General features: G+C 38.1%; 1 protein-coding gene across 1 annotated transcript in view; it reads left to right on the top strand.

Annotated features, from left to right (window-relative positions):
* PTPRN2 (protein tyrosine phosphatase receptor type N2) overlaps positions 1 to 19,733 on the top strand; it is a 493,407-nt gene that overhangs the window by 250,833 nt on the left and 222,841 nt on the right. Inside the window, exon 12 of the mRNA XM_062570859.1 lies at positions 6,160 to 6,224. Coding sequence (XP_062426843.1) covers positions 6,160 to 6,224 — 65 coding nt within the window. The remainder of the gene's footprint in view (positions 1 to 6,159; positions 6,225 to 19,733) is intronic.

Here is a 19,733-nt window from a genome sequence, read left to right as displayed (position 1 = left end):
AATCAATCAATACAAGCAATCAGGCAAAAAGAATGTGCCTAATATACGTATCTAATCTATGCAAACAGATAGCTACATGAGATCTTCATCTATCAGACTTTGCTGGTCTATCTTGAGTATTATCTGACCAGAGACTGTTTAGAGAGGGGAAAGTAACATTATTTTAGGGAGAGAGTTTAAAAAATTATGAAGCTCTTTCCAGCTACTCAGTTACAAGTCAGTTTTACTTTCAGGGCAATGTACAGTGCTACTATTTTCCTCACATTTTACGTACTTTTTTAAAAAGAATTAAAGGCAAACACTTATAGTAAATTCTTTGACTGTGTACATTTAGATTTGGCTATCTTGCGTTTCATACTAAGTACTAAGGTTACTAAGAGAAACCAACTTGCAAGCTGTACTGGGAGTGGTGAGCCTGCCCTAAATTTCCATCTGTTAGTTTTATTGGCTAGAGCAGGTTGTAGAAAATGTGTTCATAGAAAATTGCTGGAGATGCAAGTGGTAGTTTAAATTACACCAGGCAGCAAGGAACTGCATCTGAACAGATTGAAGGCTGAAATGTTGATATTAGAAATTAAATAATGCATTTGAGATTGAAACAATACCTAATTAAAATCATTTGAAAAATGACTTGAAAATTAAATATGACATAATATTTAGCAGATTGTCGCTAGCATGACTATGTGGCTTTAACTTTTTTTGCAATCATTTTCATTCCAGGCTTGACTGCCAGTTAACATGAAATTACATGTGAATCAACAGTCTCACTCATTCACCTAGTAATAAATGGAAGACAAAATATCTTTTGCCGGCAGCCTGTATACTTGTCCCTGACTGATTGAATTTTAAAATTTAGTTGAAGGAAACCTTCTCCTCTTTGTGTGCGGCCACTTGAATTAGTCATTTTTGCTTCTAGCTGGAGCATTTTTCATGCTCATATTGTGCTTTTGACTTACTCGCTTACAATCTGATAATACCGCTGCCCATGCAGAGTAGTTTCTAACTTGCAGGCTGTAGCCCCTGGAAGGGAGCCCCGGGTGGAAGGGAGCCCAGCACAGCATCTCCACACACTGCTCCATGCAGAGGCATACGAGTGTTTATCTTGAATTACAGAAAGTCTGTTCTGCTAACCACGCTGGTATCAAGTATCTAATTCAAAGTTCATTAAAGTGCTCTTTAATTACTTCAAGAAAGGGAAGTGGAATGAGATAGGAAAAACCTACGTAATGTATCAGGTTACTCTGGAGAGAAAAGACTTTCAGAGTGCTGAAATGGTTCCCGTCTGCCCCATTTTCATTTAGCTGCGTGAGCGCTGTAGCAGTTTCAGTAGGTGCAGGTCCTTGGCAAAGGTTTACTCTGGAGCTCTGTATTCTTCTCATCAGGGAGAGGGTTTCATCCGTATTATGGACATCCATTTTCATTGCATTACAAGAGACAAAACTTTCATACCTGCTGTATAAATGCATGCTACCATGCATGGGTCTGCAAAATGTAGATGCAGCATTTTTGATCCACTGTATGAAGATGTTGGCCATATGATCTGGGCTTTTTTAGGGGAAGGGAGAGAAGGAAGGAAGGACTTGATGCCAGTAGATGCAACATCTGCTTGTGTCAGATTTGGAAAACATATTAAAGAAGTTATAAGTTATAATGAAGATTTATCCTCTCTCTGGATTCCCTTCCTCCTTTTCTTTTCCTTTCCTCAAAGAGAAGAAAATTGATGAAGTTCTTCTGAATGAGGGTGTACTGAAGATGCTTTTCAATAAACAGTTTGGAAGAGGATGGTTGTTGTAGGATTCATCTGACAGTTTACAATAAATCTGAATTAATTACGCTTCATCCCTTTTATAGTTAGTGAAGGTCCAGCCTTCACTGGCTGGACATATAGTACATGACTATACAGACATATAGTACATATCAGGGGAATCATCTGACTGTAAGTACTTCTTTTTTCTACATTTAGTTAGATAAAGCATACCCTCAAAGTCAGATTCACAGCTGACAAAAAAAGGTTTCCTTTTGAGGACACCATTATCCCCCAAACACTCTTCATATTTAAGGCTAGTTTGATGTTTTCTTCCATAGAGAGGGCAAATCCTGCTGTATCATGGGAGACAGGCGGAGAATCCTCCTGGAACAGGGCTCTCCTCACGCAGATGGGCAGGATGTGCATTGTAAGCTGAAGGGTGAAGTTGTGCTTGGCAACCTGCTTTATCGCAAACATTTCTAAACTACTCATTCCTCAGGGCTTCCTTCTTCCAGGAGTGCTGTATTAAGACTAGAGGTCTCTTTGAAGCCCTGTATAGCTTGCTTCTCCTAGTAACTAGTGAACTCTAAGGTTAAACCTGCCACCTGCAAAACTATCCACTCAAAAATTCCTGACCAGGCCAGTGACAGTTTACTTTGCTAAAGGAAACAAATGTTAGCTGTCAAAAATACGTCAGACCTGCCTCAGGTTAGTGAAGACTATGAACAGTGACAATCTCTACCCTTAAACACTCAGTAACACCCTCATCATGCTCTCTAATAGAGCAAAGCCATTAAGTTGTCCCTGTTGCAATTTAGATTGCAGAAGAGACTTCCACAGATTTTTTTCAGGTTAAAATAACTGGTATAAAGAGAGTAGGCAAAATTATTCCACTGTAGCTACGTGCTTAATTATATGGAATACTGCATAAATTGTCAAGTGCAAAGAATTATTCTGATAAATTAAAATACTAATTAAATAGGCTATTGCAGAATTTTGAGAACATTATAGGGCTCTGCTTCTTCAGGTAATTTGCATATCCTTCATCTAGTGAATTTAATTTAAAGATCTTTTTTGTGTGTTTGGAAACCCTTTTTGTTTCAGTGGGAGATTAAAAAAAAAAAAAGGATTTACATGTTGCTGGAGTTTTTTTTTTTTTTTTTTTTTGAATAGCTGTTTTTATTAGGCCTCTGCTGACAAGTTTGCCAGTTCTCCATTAGTATTTCAGGACTTTAATCCATGGCTCTAATAATCAACTTTACTGGAATGCGCATTATACCATGTTACCCAGAATTTTCTTTTCCTATTCATAAAATTTGCAAGATAAATATCATCTGCTGTATATTTGCATTGAAATAAGAGCTAGCAGGTAGCAAATTTAAATACTTCAGAAAATTTAGGGACAGTTTTCAGAGGGTGAGTGGAAGGATTGTTTCTAAATATTTGATTTACTTTACTACCACTTCTTTCTCATCTATCTATAGTCCGTTGTCTATTTTTATTATCTTAAAATCCCAGTTGTAGTTACAGATAGTGAAGTAATTATATTCACTGTTCAGCATCTTCACATAGCTGCTTGGTATGTGTTTGGTGCTGCAACCTTAGCACTGCTGACTTTGACAGAATTTGTTGACCTTCCTGAACTGCTTGTGGAATAATGTTAGCTAAAATATGCTTCTGTAAATGCCTGGAGTGAACATCTTGAAGACGGGCTGCTGTGAGCTCTCTCTGCATCCTGACAGTGACCAAGCTCGACCATTTTCAGGTCATGATTTAATCAATAGCACATCCATGTCTCCTAATTTTGGCAGGGTTTATGTGAGGATAGCTGTCAGAGCTGTGCTTTGTGTTTTACCTCGTATCAGAGAGCAGAGGGGAGATGTGGCTAAGTATAATTCAATACCAAAGCTTCAGTAATTAAAGTCTGCAGGAAACCTATAGAAAGGAGGTCAGTCAAATAGGTAATGTAATTACACAATTCAGCAATAGGGCAGACCCAATTTTTCCTTCTAACTGTTGATATAGTAGAAAATTATACACTGCGTATGGATTTAAGCTTGTTTGTTTTCTTTTACTCCTTTTATTTTGCAGCCACTGTGTTTTGCAGTTTTATTTATCCCCAGCTACCAGGGAATCATTTATTGGACAGTTCAGTTTCTCTGAAGGAGACAGTGGAGCTTTCTGGTTTTTATAATTCTTGTGATTTTTTTGCATTTGGCAGAAAACTGCCTTTAATATGTATGCTGGATATGAGGCTGTCAGTGTGGTAATGTGGAATATCTTTGAGATGAAATGGCACATCGAAGAAAGAGATTGCTTGTAACATGGAATGGCAGGTGCTGAACATGAGTGTTGGTGAAGAAACACAGTCCAGAGGATGGAGCTAAAGCCTGAAAAACCTGTTTGCAAAGATTTGCTTATTTTTTGAAATTCATACTGGGCAATGTATGCAATGCAACAGAAATACAATCTCAAATGCAACTTCAGTCCATGTCCTACTTTCCTTCTCATGCAGTCCTTTCCTTTCCCCATCATTCCCTTCCCCATTATTGTGCAGGACAGTCTTGCTGATCTGTGTATCTACTGGAGCACAACTGGCAAGGACCTGTATGCCAAGATACATATGTAAATGCCTGAGTAGCAAAACATATAAATACGTGCAGGTGCTCAATCTAAAAAGCAGGTCAGAAGGTCTAGACTCCTAACAGTCACTCTAATCAACTGACCACCTCTGGGGTACTCTCTAATTTTTTTCTGTGTCTGTTTCAGAATAAAATTGAGATAATTGTATTCACAATACTATATTCATTGTGACTCAGTACAGAACAAATAGATTTGTAAATGTGTAAAGCACTGTAAAGGTATTAAGCTGTCTAATTTAAAAGTTTTGGTATGCGTTTTTTAGACTATCATCAGCAAAATATGAGCTTAAGCTTTCTTACCTGGGACTTCGTGTTCCCATCAGCTTTATAGGTAGCATATTGAAAAGAGCGAAAATAAAGCTATGTGGGTCTAAAGGATGGGCAGAGCTTTCCTATCCATTGAAGTCAAGGGAAAAATTCACCTCTCACTAAAGTCAGTCAGAAAAGTGTCTCTATACTAGAATTACAGGTATTTTTACTTCTTCAGTCTTTGCACATACAGACTCTTACTAAAATCAGTAGACATTTTGGATATATGAGGTGAGAGTAAGCCCTAATGACATAGCTCACCTCTGAATTAAATGTGAACCATTTGTCTTGCACTTTGGACAAGCTGAATAGAGTACCATCTCCTAGTAATATTGCTTCTAAGAATTGTCTGTTGCTCTATGAACTGTTTTAAATGCATTTTAAAGAGCAACAGTTGCAATTTATTTTTCCAAAGGGGAAAAAAATATGTGAACCTTCATTATTTTTCTGTACGTTTACTGTGTATAGTACATTCCAGCATACTTATTTCTTGTGCTTTCAGGGATGAATGTTTCCTTTAGCCAACTAAAACTGAGAAGTTGAGTCTACGCTAGTTGTCCCTGTAGTCAATGGAAAGAGATGGGTACCCTAGATGTGTCTAACATACGGAAGATGACTCATTGTATTAAGATGTCCATCTCTTTCATTGATTACAGAGAGAACTTGGATGACTAGCTTGGATTAGATAGTCAATGACTATATGGTTAAAGCTAGGAGAGTTTAATAAGGCTGTAAGGTTTTGTTTCTTCTTAAATAAATAGTTTAATACATTTAAACAAGTCAAGTGCCTGGTTTTTGGCCATGCAGCTCACATCTAGATGGCCACACTCTTCTCACTCAAAACGGGGTGACTTTATCCACACTCACAACTGGGAGTTGTTGTGAGCTGAGTTTATTTGTGCTGTCCTCAGAACCCCGACTGGACATACTGTCTGGTGAGCCTACAAGTGCGCACAGTCCAAAATTATGTGAAGACCAGACTAACAATTTAACTGAGATAGAAAGTGTTAAACGAGAAAAATCTCAGTTTTAAAAAGGAAAATGTTGTGCATTGCATCCTGACAGTGACAGATAAAGTATTTGTCTTATCTGCTGGGTAGGGTTGTGTCATTTGCTGTTGCAATGGTGAGGTGCTGCTGTGCTAATAAGACAAAGCTTCACTGAAGGGATAGTGAGAAAATTTGGCTGAAGAGAACTTCCAAACCATTCTTGAACTGAAGTAGAACTGCTTTGGCTTTCATCTTCGTATAATAAAGAACAATTAGTGACATAATTATGCATTCAAAACACTGAATAGCAGACCTGCTATCAGGGAAAGATAATCCATAGATCATGTAAGCAAGAATTATAGTGAATTTATTGACTGAGGATAGAACGGGAGGTTGGTTATTTTGTAAATGCTTCAAAATCATGTATATTTCAGCTTTCCCCTAACTCTTTTAATCTTAATTTCCGTTACAGCTATAAACAAAGAGAAGCTTGAAAAAACAACTGGACTGAAAATTCTGCAGACTGGCGTGGGGGAGGTAAGAGGCTTGGGGACATTTTATATTCTCAAAATCACTTTAATTGTGGGTTCAGGGTTTTTTTTTATGAAATCCTGGAGCTCATGAATGTTTGTGAGCTACCAGTCTGATAGTGCTAAGGGCTTTTTTATGATGCAGTTGCATCTGTCAAAATACAATCTGCTGCACAAATAGCAATGTATCCCACAGAGAAAAAAATAACCATCCTTATGAGGAAAGTGCAGCAAGCTTTAAGAAATGCAGTTTCTAGCTTTGTTGTATCACAGGAGCAATATCCCTAAAGATGAGCACAAGAACTGAAGTTGTTGTATTATTCCCCTTAGTTTTGATGATGTACTATCTCATCTAGATCAACGAAAGTTTAAATTTGGGGTAAAGAGTCTTCAGATATTAGAGAGACTCTGTCAGTGAATGACTTGCTTATTTTGGATGTAACTTGAAATATAAATAAAACATGCATCTGTTATTATGGTGATATCACTAAGCAAAAACTCCACTAAGCAGTTCATCATTTATTAATAAAGATGATGCTATCTGCTAAGAACCTTGTATGAACTACAGCTGATTGCTAATTCTCGTGCTAATTTTGTGTACGTAGTTTTGAGATTTTTTCCTTTTCATTTAAGTAATTTTGCTGGTGTTGAATGCTTACAGGGCTAGGTAAATGCCTTTTCTTGTGATTACATTATTCTCAGTATTAAGAATAATGAATGACTAGCTTTTAACTGGAAGTACTACTATTTTTTTCTTCTTTTTCTACTGATTTTCATTTTACATATTTCTGATTTTTTGTCATTTTATCAGAAGAAGAGCTTGTCTTGCCAAGATTTCTGAGGTTCTTTGAATAATTTTATTCACATTATTAAAAGACGGTCCTAAAAAGTTACCAACACTGAGATCTGCTCAGATTCTCAGGTTCAAAGTTGTAAGAATTTGATTTTGGAAATAAATATAGCTAAGATAATCAGAAAATGAAAATCAGCATTTCTTCTTACCGGTAGCTGAATGAGCTATAAAAGATGTGTAAATTGAAGGGAGGGGGAGTGTGTCCTGGATTCTGGGTATGGACATGCTCTCAGGCTATGTCCTGACTTTAAGCCAAGTTTCAACCTGCATTTGTGCTATTCCCAGTCCTGGTTTCTGCTAAATGGCAGGCAGTCCAGGACTGCGGCAGGCACCATGGAAGCCACATCCAGCACAATTTGTCCCTTGAAAGTCAATGAGGCTCCTCATGCTATTGAAATGCTTCCACGTATTTTGACTGATTCCAGATCTTCTGAAATCACTGAAAGGATTCCAGCTGACTTCAAAGAGCTTTAAATCAAAATCTCAGGTTTCTATTCACCTCACTTAACTTGAGACACTTACCTTTAAAGGAATTATTATCTTATAATCTTTAAAGGATTATTATCATATCATGGCCATTGGAGGAAGAAAGCATTTCCAGATGTTGGAAATAGAAGTCATGTGACAATATGTTAAGTGCTTCATTAATCCAAGTTGTAGTAACAAGGTTGTTGCAAGCATGGTAGTCTAAGAATGTACTGGAGACAAAGTCTAGAGGAGTTCCAAGCTTTTTTAGACCAACTAAATTAATATAACTGGGAAGAATGGACAAGCGCTTAGGCTAGATTTTCCCCCAGTCTGGTCCCTGGGCTGGGTTTAGTAAAAGTCATCACCTGTCACTGTAAAACTCACCTCTCATATATTTGTACCATCACAGCTTTAAAAAAACCTACAGCTTCAACTTGTATTAATAAAGACTTTGACAGATGATTGTGTTTTACGCTCTGCCAAATATGTATTCTTAGAAGGCAAAATGTGAAAATGAATTAACCAAAGGGAAGCAGATATCTGAGGCCTGAATATATTCTAGGTTACATTTGAGATATAGTGATCAGCAGTGAAAAGAACCAAGTGGTTTGGAACATTAAAATGATGGAAGAGCATTTATTCAGCTGCTTATATATTTTGTTGGATGTGAATTCTCCCAGCTGTGTACTTTCCCCTTTTAAAGTCTTATCAGTTATGATTGTGTACGTAATGAATACATTTCTGTAAAGTCTTACCTACTATGAAAAATAATGGAGTGCTGTAACCAAGCTGTTTCTTTGTTGATAGGATATCAGATTCAGTTTATTTCAGGTTACATCTAACTATGTTAATCCAGTTTAGCAGTTCATTTTTAACTCACCTGCTGTTTAACATTAAAATAACAGAAAGCATGTATTTTACTAAAATGAAAGAGGCTTTTATTGAATTAGGAGTTTTTCCATTCTACGCTGTACAAATATAATTAGATATAATGGTAACTGTAAAACAAAGGCAAGATACTCGAATCAAAAGTACTTAGAATAAAAAAAGGAGTTAGAATCTTTACTTTCAGAATGAAAAGGGGGCTGTTTGTTGGACAGTAGATCAGATTCATGGCAAAGTTAATCTTCACTTGCACGACTGTAAAATGATAAGGATTGTTTTCTGTATAGCAAGTTTCATATCTGAAATAATTCGAGAAAAATACCTTAGATATTAATGGTAAATGGAACAGTTATATGAACAAATTCAGGAACTGTTCTAAGCTCAGCAATAATTCATGTGCCGCTCTGGACAATGGAATCTATTTTAGATCTTGATCTATGATTAATAAGATTTGTGCCTCAGTAAGAAATATGTAGACAGCAATAGCTAATCAAGCATTAGGTGTGGCAGAAGGAAATTGTTTCACTCTCCATGGAGAAGACAAATGCTTCTCAGGGCTTCTCAGTCTCTCTCTCCTTCTCTCGCAATCTCTCTGTCTCTCAAGAATGGCATTTCAAAAGCAACAACAGATTATAAAATTCACACCAAGCTTACTGAGCCATTCAGTCAAGTCTGAGGAGGGCTGATGAATTATTTTTATGCCACTGCATAAACATGTGCTATGTTTATGCCTCTGAAACAATATTTATCAAGACATAATATGACTTATTAGTAGTCATTAATGAAATGGGTAATAATCTGAAGTTTACCATAGTTACAATGCAGTTCATCATCTTTTATGTCATGTAAAAGATTTCCACAGCCTCAGTGAGTTTTTTGGATACAGCTAAGCTCAGCTGCATTTTGTCAAGATAAGATGAGTCCAGGCACTATTTTAGCAGGATCAGAAATGAGTTCCTTATCTGGAACATCAATGGATGCTCGTATTTCAGGATGGTAGCTTGATAGATTTCTACATTTCATTGGAAAATGATGTAGTACAGACTGTTGTCTGGACCTTAAGTGAGCAAAGTTTCTTTTAGATTAGTGTGGAATGACAGACCTTACTGGTGCTTCCATAGTGCTTCAACATCTAACATTTGCTGTAGAATATTCCATAGTCCAGGGAACCAGGGAGTTAGAACAGTTTGATGTACTGCGTATCTCTCTAAAGGTGCTAATTATTTTGGCATCTATCTTATTTGTAAGAGGACCATTATACCAGAAGGCTGAGTAGATCTCTGCTGTAGAGAAGAACAGTCCTGAATTGAAATCCTGAGGATGCATACATTTCTGTGCTATATAGTACCAGCTACCTCTGAAACAATATTTATCAAGACACTTATTTTCTATTTGGATTTCTCCAGCACCAGTTTTGCAACTCTGAAAATCCTATATGGTAGCTCTCCAAGATTTTTTGGGTGGCTGTCATGCATGAAGTTTGTGCCATCTAAATTCGTCATGAGCTTTTCAAACCTTCCTGATTATTCAGCTATCATGAAGGGATTGTTGTCTTAGAGATATTTGGGTTGGATCTTTCACACATGAAATAAATCTCAGCAGACCTGAGGTCATCTTCAGAAGTTCAAGAACCTCCTGTAGCTGAGTATGAATGTGAGCACAGTGTTATCTCTGTGTATGATTTTCCATGATAAATAGCACTCAACTAGGACCTGTAACTCCATTCCTTTAGCTCCTGCCATGATGCCCCTTGTCTCTTTTAAAGGTAGGAGTCAAACTTACTGCTTTTCATGGTCAAGCACTCCTAAAAGATCTCAGGGACAGCATTTGATCACATTTGATCAAATTTTGAAATTTTTTATACATCCTTGTGTTTAACACCATTAAAAAAACAGTGAAAATGTTTGAAAGCCTTTTTATCAGTATCAGGCCTATGCCTGACTCCTGCTGAGTTCAGAATTCAGTGGGGTCCGGAGCCCAGATCCCACACAAAGGCAAGTGCCCACCTGGCTTTGTCCTCAGGAGATATTCTGTGGCCTGTGGGAGCTCAGGAGGCACCAAGAACTGTGGCCCAGCACAGAAGGAACTGGTTAGCCTGGAATTCCTTTCAAACCCTTTGGCAATTTAACTGCATTTTCTTTTCTCTTAAGCAGTTTTGTATTATTATAAAAGCTCAATGTTTTGCAGTTCAATTCCAGGGTGAACTAAGGAATGACCTGAGTTGTTCAGATGCAATTTGAGTCCAGTTCCAGTTTAAGAAAATTTCAAATGATAGCACAAATTAAGTTACAATGAAATGGAAAAATAACTGTTTAAGCCAGTTTTTGGTTGAAATTTGTTTTCAATAATCATTTCAAGATAACAGGTCAGATTCTTCATGACTCAAGAAAGCATAATGATTCAAATAAGTTTTCTGGGCTATGATGCTGTGATTTGAATTATAAATGATGTCTGAATCAAGGCCTGAAACAAACCCAGGGAATGGCATTGTCTCTGTCCTGAAGTGGTGAAACAGCACCAGTCATGGAATACATTACTTTAAATTAACTCATCCAATTTCCTAGTACAGCTGCACAAAATACACTCATCACTGGAATTTTAACATTGTTTGTAGGATTTGAATCATATTTCTCATATTATGACAGATACAAGAATTAGAATAGATTTCTAAACCAAGTGGAAATAACTAAACTAAAATATATATGAAATGAACACTTTGCTGTATAGCTAGATGTTCTAAAATAGAGTGGTGATATTTTGACATGTTTCAGGGTATTCTCAGTTATAGATATTTTGATAGGTGTAGAATTATGTTGACATTGCATTAAGTGGTGTTATTACAATAAAAAAAGGAATCTATTTAAAAATGTTAGTGAAACTAGAGCACTTGGTAAGACATACTTCCCAATGATGTGAAAGATTCTTTGAGGCAGGAGTCAGATTTCTAAATTATCATGTTCCTTGTTGTTGTCAGATTTTGTCATTAATATCTTTATATCCAGATTTGACCCAGATTAGAAATCTATAAAGAATAGAAGTTAGTATGAAACAACAAATCATTTGCTACCGCTGAAAAATAAAATGTTAGCTTTTTTCTGATCTACTCTGACTGCTCAGTAGAATTGCTAAGGGTTGGCTTTTGGTTTGTAAAACCCAAATTAGCCTGAGACTCACACCAGCTGGCTTTCTTACAGTGACAATCAATAAATTTTCCTGATCTGGAGCATGTATTGTACTCAGAGGTAAACTGGAATAAAAGGAGATGCTATACCCAAGATCATTTAAATAACATGGTTTGGAACCTGGTAACAGTGTAGCCACAGCAGCTTTGTGTGCCTCAGTGTTCAAGTTTTAGCCAGAGTTGCAGGTAGATTTTCTGCCTCCCACTGGCCTCTCCTATGTGACCTTCCCCTGCTGTGGTTGCGCTGTTATGAGAACTGCTCAGGCTGGAGCTGTCTCTGCATTACAGGACAGGCCTTCTTAGACCAGCAGAAACCAGGGACAGCATTTTCTGAGAGTCTGGTTTCATCATCTTTTCCCTATAAAATCTCAGTTTAAAGCTCATCAAAGCACATTCTTTTTCCCTTGTTACTTGAGAACTCACAGAATCACAGACACACAGAATCACAGAATGGATGAGGTGGGAAGGGACCTCTGGAAATCATCTAGTCCGACTCCTCTACTTGAGCAGGGTCACCTAGAGCACGTTGCACAGGATTGTGTCCAGGCAGTTCTTGAAGTTCTCCAGAATAGAAGTTCTCCAGGCAGTTCTCCAGAGAAGGAGACTCCACAACCTCTCTGGGCAACCTGTTCTGGTGCTGTGTCACTCTCACAGGAAAGTTTTTCCTCATGTTCAGATGGCACTTCCTGTGTTTCAGTTCATGCCCGTTGCCTCTTGTCCTGGCACTGGGCACCGCTGAAAAGAGTCTGACCCCATTCTCTTGACACCCTCCCTTCAGATATTTATACACTTTGATAAGATCCCCCCTCAGTCTTCTCTTCTCTAGGCTAAACAGGCCCAGTTCTTGCAGTCTTTTCTCTTACGTGAGAGATGCTCTAGTCCCTTAATCAACTTTGTAGCCTTATGCTGGACTCTCTCCAGTTGCTCCGTGTCTCTCTTGTACTGGGGAGCCCAAAATTGGGCACAGTACTCCAGATGTGGCCTCATCAGGGCTGGGTAGAGGCGGAGAATCATCTCCCTCGACCTGCTGACAACACTCCTCTTAATGCACCACAGGATATCACTGGCCGCCTTTGCCACAAGAGCATGCTGCTGACTCATGGTTAACTTGTTGTCCACCAGGACCCTAGGTCCTTCTCCACAGAGCTGCTTTCCAGCAGGTCAGGCCCCAGCCTTTGCTGTTGCGTGGAGTTATTCCTCCTTAGATGCAGAACACTGCATTTCCCTTTTCTGAACTTTATGAGGTTCCTGTCTGCCCAAGTGTGACTGGAGATCTTACAGATAGCTTTTCCCATCGGCACCTTGCTGGTTGGCATAGCTACCTCACTTAGCAGTTGAAGGGAGCTTTCTGGCAGTACAGCACTTTGAAGCAACACACCTTACTGTTGGCAAAGAATGCTTCAGGTTCTTTGCTTTAAGACATGTAACTTACATGGTGTTTATGCTAATAAGATAAAAAATAAATAAATGAAAAACTATATACTTTTAACAGTACAGCCCTACAAATATTCTTAGTGCAGTACAGCAAGGAGCAGTTGCTTTACCTCCCCCTCCTAGAAATTACATATTATAAAGCTGTGGAACCTGGAACCTTTCATATCATAGAATATATTTTAGAATAATGCTGATACTATACTACTTTTACTGAGTCTTGCTGACCGTGAATAAAATACCTCACTATTATAGTTTTGTGGGTACACACGTATAGTAAAGTAGTACTAATCAGAAGTTGGTCATATAGTAGCATTTAGAAGTATTGCTTTAAGAGCTTTAAGGAAAAAAGCTAAGCAGAACATTCAGTTTCTCTAAAGAGAGTGATGAAGCTCTCTGGCTCATTTATTTAAGATCTTGTATGTTTTTTCCAAATACATTTTAGCTAATATTTAGAGCTAATGTTAAGGTTATTTATTAACTATTCATTATGGCATATAGCCCACTAGAGGGCTGCTTTTCAAAAAAAAAATTGCATCCAGGTTGTTAATAGAAGGCAAAATAAAGACAAAAAATAAAATAAAAATATGTATTATTGTACTGTATAATTTTGTCCTACAGCCTCTGTGATTGCATGTTATATACAGAAAATTTTAAAACAATATACATCATGGCCCCAATTCTGCAAACTTTTAAAATATGCTTAGCTTTAAGTATAATTAGACTTACCATTTAGCATACTGAGAATTTTAGAGTTAAATGGATACCTAGGTGCTAGTGAGACTGTCTTCTGTCACATATCGCACCCTCTCTGTCTGCGGAAGGGCAAAGTTCCAATGTTTATCCCTTATATTTGATTTGAATATTGCATAGCAGAGGTATTTTGACATCTGAATGACAGGTCACAGCTTCAGTTTGGAAATCAGGTGTCAGTAGTAATTTCTTTTCTTGTGCTCTTATCGTGACAACGCCCTCCACCTTCTTTACGGGTTTGTAAAGAACACGACAAGAAAATGAGGAGATTACAATGTTAAGAAATATAAAACAAACTTGATTTTCAGAGACAACTATCAGTGTATATTGATTTATGTTTTCCTCCTGAAACATTGTAAAAAGCACAAGTGTTCGAGTGTCGTGTTGGTTCATGAATTCCTTTACAGTAGCACTGTGTGATTTAAAGGAGAAGTGCCAAGTGATGTGGCAGTTGCTATGGCAACCACAGCAATTCAGTTTTTATTCAGTATCATGTAAAATGAAACAAGATACGATTTGCCTTGTGGCTTCAGGAACTTATGCATCCTACCAATGTTGTTTCTTTTTGTCTTTTTTTAACATTGTTTCCATTAAAGAAAAGTAGCATATGTTTGTTTTTAGGATTTGTCTCATTTTTGAGCCATGTGGTGCCATTGCTTTTAAAGCAGAACTTCCCTTAAAAACATTATAGATCTGTAGAGAAGACGCATTCAGATGCTAGCACTGACTACATAAGCAAACCACAATGCAATTCTGCTTAAAGACCAATGTTATTATCTGTCCTATGATTTGGCAACCTGCCGTTTTATGTATTCCTAAATACGATGTGCAAGATCTTCACAAAGGAAAACGTGATTGTTTACACTAGATCAGCTTACTGATTCGGGAAATTCAGCGCCCTTCCTCCGTGGGCACCCGGTTCATTATGCCTTAAAGGGAAACAAAATCTGCAGCGGTGTGAGGGGGTGGCTGGGGGAGCTGTACACGAGGATAAAGTTCTGTTTGCTTGGCTGAGGCGTAGACGGTGGAGCTGGTCAGAAACGCGGAGGCGGCAGGTTCGTCCACCTCCCGTGGCAGACGCCTGGTCCCAGCAGGAACACGGGGAGTTCAGGAAATCTCGCACACAGATTTACTCCTCTGAGGAGAGGAGGAGGCGGCAGGTCCATCTCCCCGGCCCGCTCGGCCCTCTCTCGGCGCTCCCCCAGGCCGCCAGCTCGCTGCGCCGGCTGCGCGCCCGCCTCGCTGTGGGCAGCGCTCGCTGCGCTCTTCCTGCAGCCGTGGGCAAGCGCGGGTCTCAGGCCCGGCCTCGAGCTCGGAGGCAGCCAGCCTCTCCGGACAGATTCCCTGCAGCCAGGGCCTTATAGCTGTGTCAGCAGAGCTAACGTAAACAGGACCGGCGCACAGAGCCGGTGCCGGTCCCACGGTCATCCATACTGTTAAATCAGTGATAGATTTTTGTCCCTCACATTTTTGTGCTAGGCTAACTAGTACTCTTCTAGACATTTTTTCTTATAAATGAGTCTAAGTAAGATCCTGGTGAGGGGCCATTCCTAGTAGGCCATCTCGGTTTGGGAGAGTAAGAATTAAGGCCTGTGGTTCCTTCTTGTTAAAGCTTGAATTGTAGTCGTGACTCAGCCCTTGGTTTTTTTCCTAAATGCAGTAAGAGTTTTTCCATACATTGTGGGGTTTCCTTATACCAGGTTGTAAAACTACAGATCTGATCTGTTTTCTGTGAAAACTGAAGATTTGGTAGCACAACATAATCTCATTCTTCCTGCCCAGAATTGTTTTCCACTTGTACATCACTGTGTTTTCATCCACAGAGGCAACATTGTTTTAGTGCTGCTGCATGGGCACTACTGTGCATCACTGCAGCATCCGTTGGAACACAGGGCTTTGTGTACTGTACGTGTAAAATGATATTTTAATCAAAAAAAATTTTAAATAATATTTTAAAGATTTTAAGGAAGCATGAGGCTTTCTATTAAATTAATTTTGTAAAAGCTAGTTTTGTTTCATTTTTCCTTGTATTGGACAGTGTTTTAGTGATGAGATAGTTTTAAGATTTAGTTTGGAAGATGCTTGAGTTGCTTTGACCAAACATAGTTTCAGTTTAGTTTGCCTTTGACTTATATCAAAGGTTTTTTCCTTTCTGTGTGTGTGTGTGTGTGTAATCCCAAACTTACTTTATTGAATTCCATACCTCAAGCTTCAATAGAAACAGTACACAACATAATGGCTCATGAACTGCAGGGTGCCAGATACATCTCTTTCTTTATTTTCACTTTGGTAGATGTGCATAGCTCTGATATTGGCATTGCTAAATGTTATACAGAAATATCAAGGAGATAATTAATCCTTTATAGTTGTACGATTCCCTTCAGCCCCAGCAAAATGTCCACTGTCATAAGTGAAGAATTGTATGTGTCTACCTATTGCACATCAAAAACTGTATAAACAGGCTGCGAGTACAGTACTGTGGCATGCTTGAAAACAACTCTTGGGTCAGTATGATTGCTTTTAGCACAATAGATAGCTCTATCGTAGAGCAATTTTTCAATGGGAGCTGAGGATATCAAGTGTTTGAGTATTGGCACCTGTGACAAGGAAAGGGACATGATTCTGTGCTGTGGAGAAACAATCTAGTCCATTAATGCCTGGAGATTATTGATGCTGACAACAGCTCAGTGTGCGCTTTGCCACTGCAAAGGAATGTCATTTTGTGAACTATCTCTCTCTCTCTGGCTCTTTACCTTTAGCAGGTAATGACTTTTATTTTATAAATGTTAGTGCTGTTTTTATGAAATCAGTATCATAAGCAGTTTGTCAAACTGTTAATTTAAAGATCTACACTAAGTGAATGCAAACAAATTCTTGTCCTCAAAGCTCCGCTAAGACACAATGTTCAAATTTTAATTTCCAGTCCATCTTAGATTATGGTGATGAAAAACAATATTTAATCCCTCGTTAACACAGAAATAAGCGGAAACTGTCATTTTCCACCAAACAATAACGGGATTATCTCAAGAACTGTCAGTTTATGTGAAAACATTATGTTGCCCAAATTTTCATAAAAATTAGCACTGGGTAATATTCAAGATCAGAGCAATGGAAAGAGGGAAATCTGCATTCATGGTAATAAATATTCATATTTGTCTGCTCAGGAGATGAAAATCTAATCAAGGGGCTATTGATGCGCTGGCTCTTTTTTTTTTTGAAAAAAAAAAAAAAAACCCAAGATGGGTTGATAATCTAAATTGGGTTTGATATGGAAATTAGTCTCACTCCAAGTCCTCCAGGCCATGAGCATGCTGGGATAACACTGGAGGTGTCCGGTACATCAGATATTGCTGCTGGCATCTGCTTCCATAGACAGCAAACACAATAAAATAAAATAAAAAATTGACAACATCTCAAGGGTCAACCTCCCCGTGGCTTAGGGTGTTTTTTTTCCCCTAAACATTTTAATTTTATCCCAGTTAAATCCTCAGTACTGCAGGGTTAAAATTGTCGGCATTTTTTGCTTTTGTTGACAATTACCATAAATCAGAAGACACTCTGCATGAAGCTTAATGAAATATGTATGATCTAAAAATGGGAAGAAGATAAGTGCACTATGTTGCTTTAGGGTTTTGTGTGTGTATCTATGTATCTGTGCGTGCATATGCAGAACCTGAAGAGCTAACCTTTCTGTCTATTTTATATGCTGTGCACTGAATGGAAGAGTAAGCCAATTAGGTACTCAAGGACAAAATAGATTCTTTACAGTAAAAATATATTACATAAATAAAATATATCATAATTTATCCAAAAGTGAGAGCTGTATGTTTTCTATCTCATTTAAAATGTTCAATTAAAAATATTTTTCTGTTAAAGGGTTCAGTTAAAAACATTTTTGGATAATATATTATCTGTCTACATAAGTACAAAAGCCTGCTTCTCCAGCATGGCCTCCAAAAAGAAATTTTTGTCTTGACATACTTACTTTCATTGTTAATATTCTATAGCAAGTACATGTTGTGTTTGAAACAGTTTTCTAAACAGGGAAAATCTGTAATTATCCATTATCTCTTGTCCTTCCTTGTATTTCTAATGACCTAATCTTTTTAACGAACTATATCATTGATGTTACAAATATCTGTGTATAGGACGCCACTTGTGGGGGGGTATTCTTTTCTTAGATCTATCTGGCAGAGTCGGGGGTGCTACAGGACACACAGTAGTATTATCTAGCTACCAATCACTGTAGCACATGCAAGTATTTGGGTAACTCAGTCTTCTTAAAACACCAAATGCTTTTTGTGAGTTTACCTAATTCCTGGAAAGTTGTCCTACAAAAGCTATTGTTTTACATCTGGAATAGACACTAGTTACATCAGCAGCATTCACCTATATTGCCTGTAGGGAAGGAAAGGAAGTAGTTAAACGAAGACTGCTCTAAAAGAAAGGATATTCTTACTGACCAAGGAAAAAGAGTAGCTATCATACAAATATTGTTGGGGGGTGCATCTTTTCATTGTCAAATCTATACCAAACTGAAGTATGGAAATACCACTTTTACAGTTTCAGTATTCCACTAATTTTGCAATAAATCATTGATAAGCATATGTAAGCAGCCTGCAGTGTGTAGTATGCATGTACTGGCAGATCTGCTATCTTTTACTGTACAATCTGTGCTGGCATGTTTGTCCAGAATGTTTTTCAGTGACTTTATCTTCCTGATCAACTCCTTTGCCAAGCTTAGAAAAAAGAAAAAGAAAGAAGAAGAAAAACATGTGGCATATACAGCAGATGGGTATTCAGCAGTAGCATACAGGTGTCTGGCACACAGATGTTTTCATTTTCTGTTTGCCAGATAACATGCAGAAGTTAGATCTATTTTCTGGGAAATCCCTGTATTTTTTCCTGAGAAAAAGAGTTGCACATTCTTCCAGTGCAACTTGGCCTAGCTAGATCTACATCTGCTAATATTAATTGTTCCTCCTAATCGCTACTCATTTGACCAGTGTAGTGCTTAGAGCAGAACTCCCTTTCCTCTCTTTACTTTTTCCCAAGATGCTAAATTGATTCTCTTGAGGTCATTTCTTCTACAGCAGAAGAGATGCATACAGTTTGTGCTGGGATTAGGCAGTACCACCTGATGCGAGTCCTTTCTTCTTCATTTACATTACCTTTTTAAAGCTTCTCCTATTAATTTTAGTATAAATAATACTTGTTTAGTCATGGAGGAAACTGCAAATTCTACATCTATAAGCAAATAACTGGCTACAATAGACTAACAATTAGGAAAAGTCCAATTGCTTGTACTAACTTCTACTAAAATTCTGACTGGAATTTGACTCAAGTAGAGCCATGAAGATGACATGGATTAGAAACACATTAAGCAGTTGTACATAGCAATGTAGCTTCTGAAGTAAAGCAGCACAATAATGTTTATAAATATTATAACCAGTATTCATAGCACTAACCTCTGTAATCTGTTTTACCTCCTTAAGGTCTTACGTGCTAAATACAATCCTTGGGTAATGGAGAGACTTGGAACTGACTTGCAGCACTCAGCTCAGGTCCACTTCCCCTTTCCATCACCTTCTGGGGAAGCTTCTGCTTCACACTGATGACTGAGGGAGCACAAGCAGCTTGTATGTCCTCTGATTAAAATCAGATGAGCCCTCTGATCTTCTCCACAAAAGTACCACATACTACCAGTGCTTAGCAGGATATGGTTCTTTGTGCTGCAGAGATTTTGAGATTTTAGAGGATTCCTGCTTCCCCGTTAGGATGAAATGAAGGCTTTTTCTAGGTTTCCATGAAAGAAGCCACAATAAAAGATACCCAAAATAGACTGGTACTAATGTGGAAGGGAGCAGACCCTGATTTTCTGCACTGCTCTTCCTCCATATCTGTACTGAATAGTCTGATATACTGAGTAGTAGCATCCTGGAATT

This window comes from Rhea pennata, chromosome 2 (assembly GCF_028389875.1).
Source record: "Rhea pennata isolate bPtePen1 chromosome 2, bPtePen1.pri, whole genome shotgun sequence".
NCBI classification, from domain to species: Eukaryota; Metazoa; Chordata; class Aves; order Rheiformes; family Rheidae; genus Rhea; species Rhea pennata.
The sequence above is the reverse complement of the archived record's forward strand: the minus strand, read 5'-3'. Positions and strand labels throughout refer to the sequence as shown.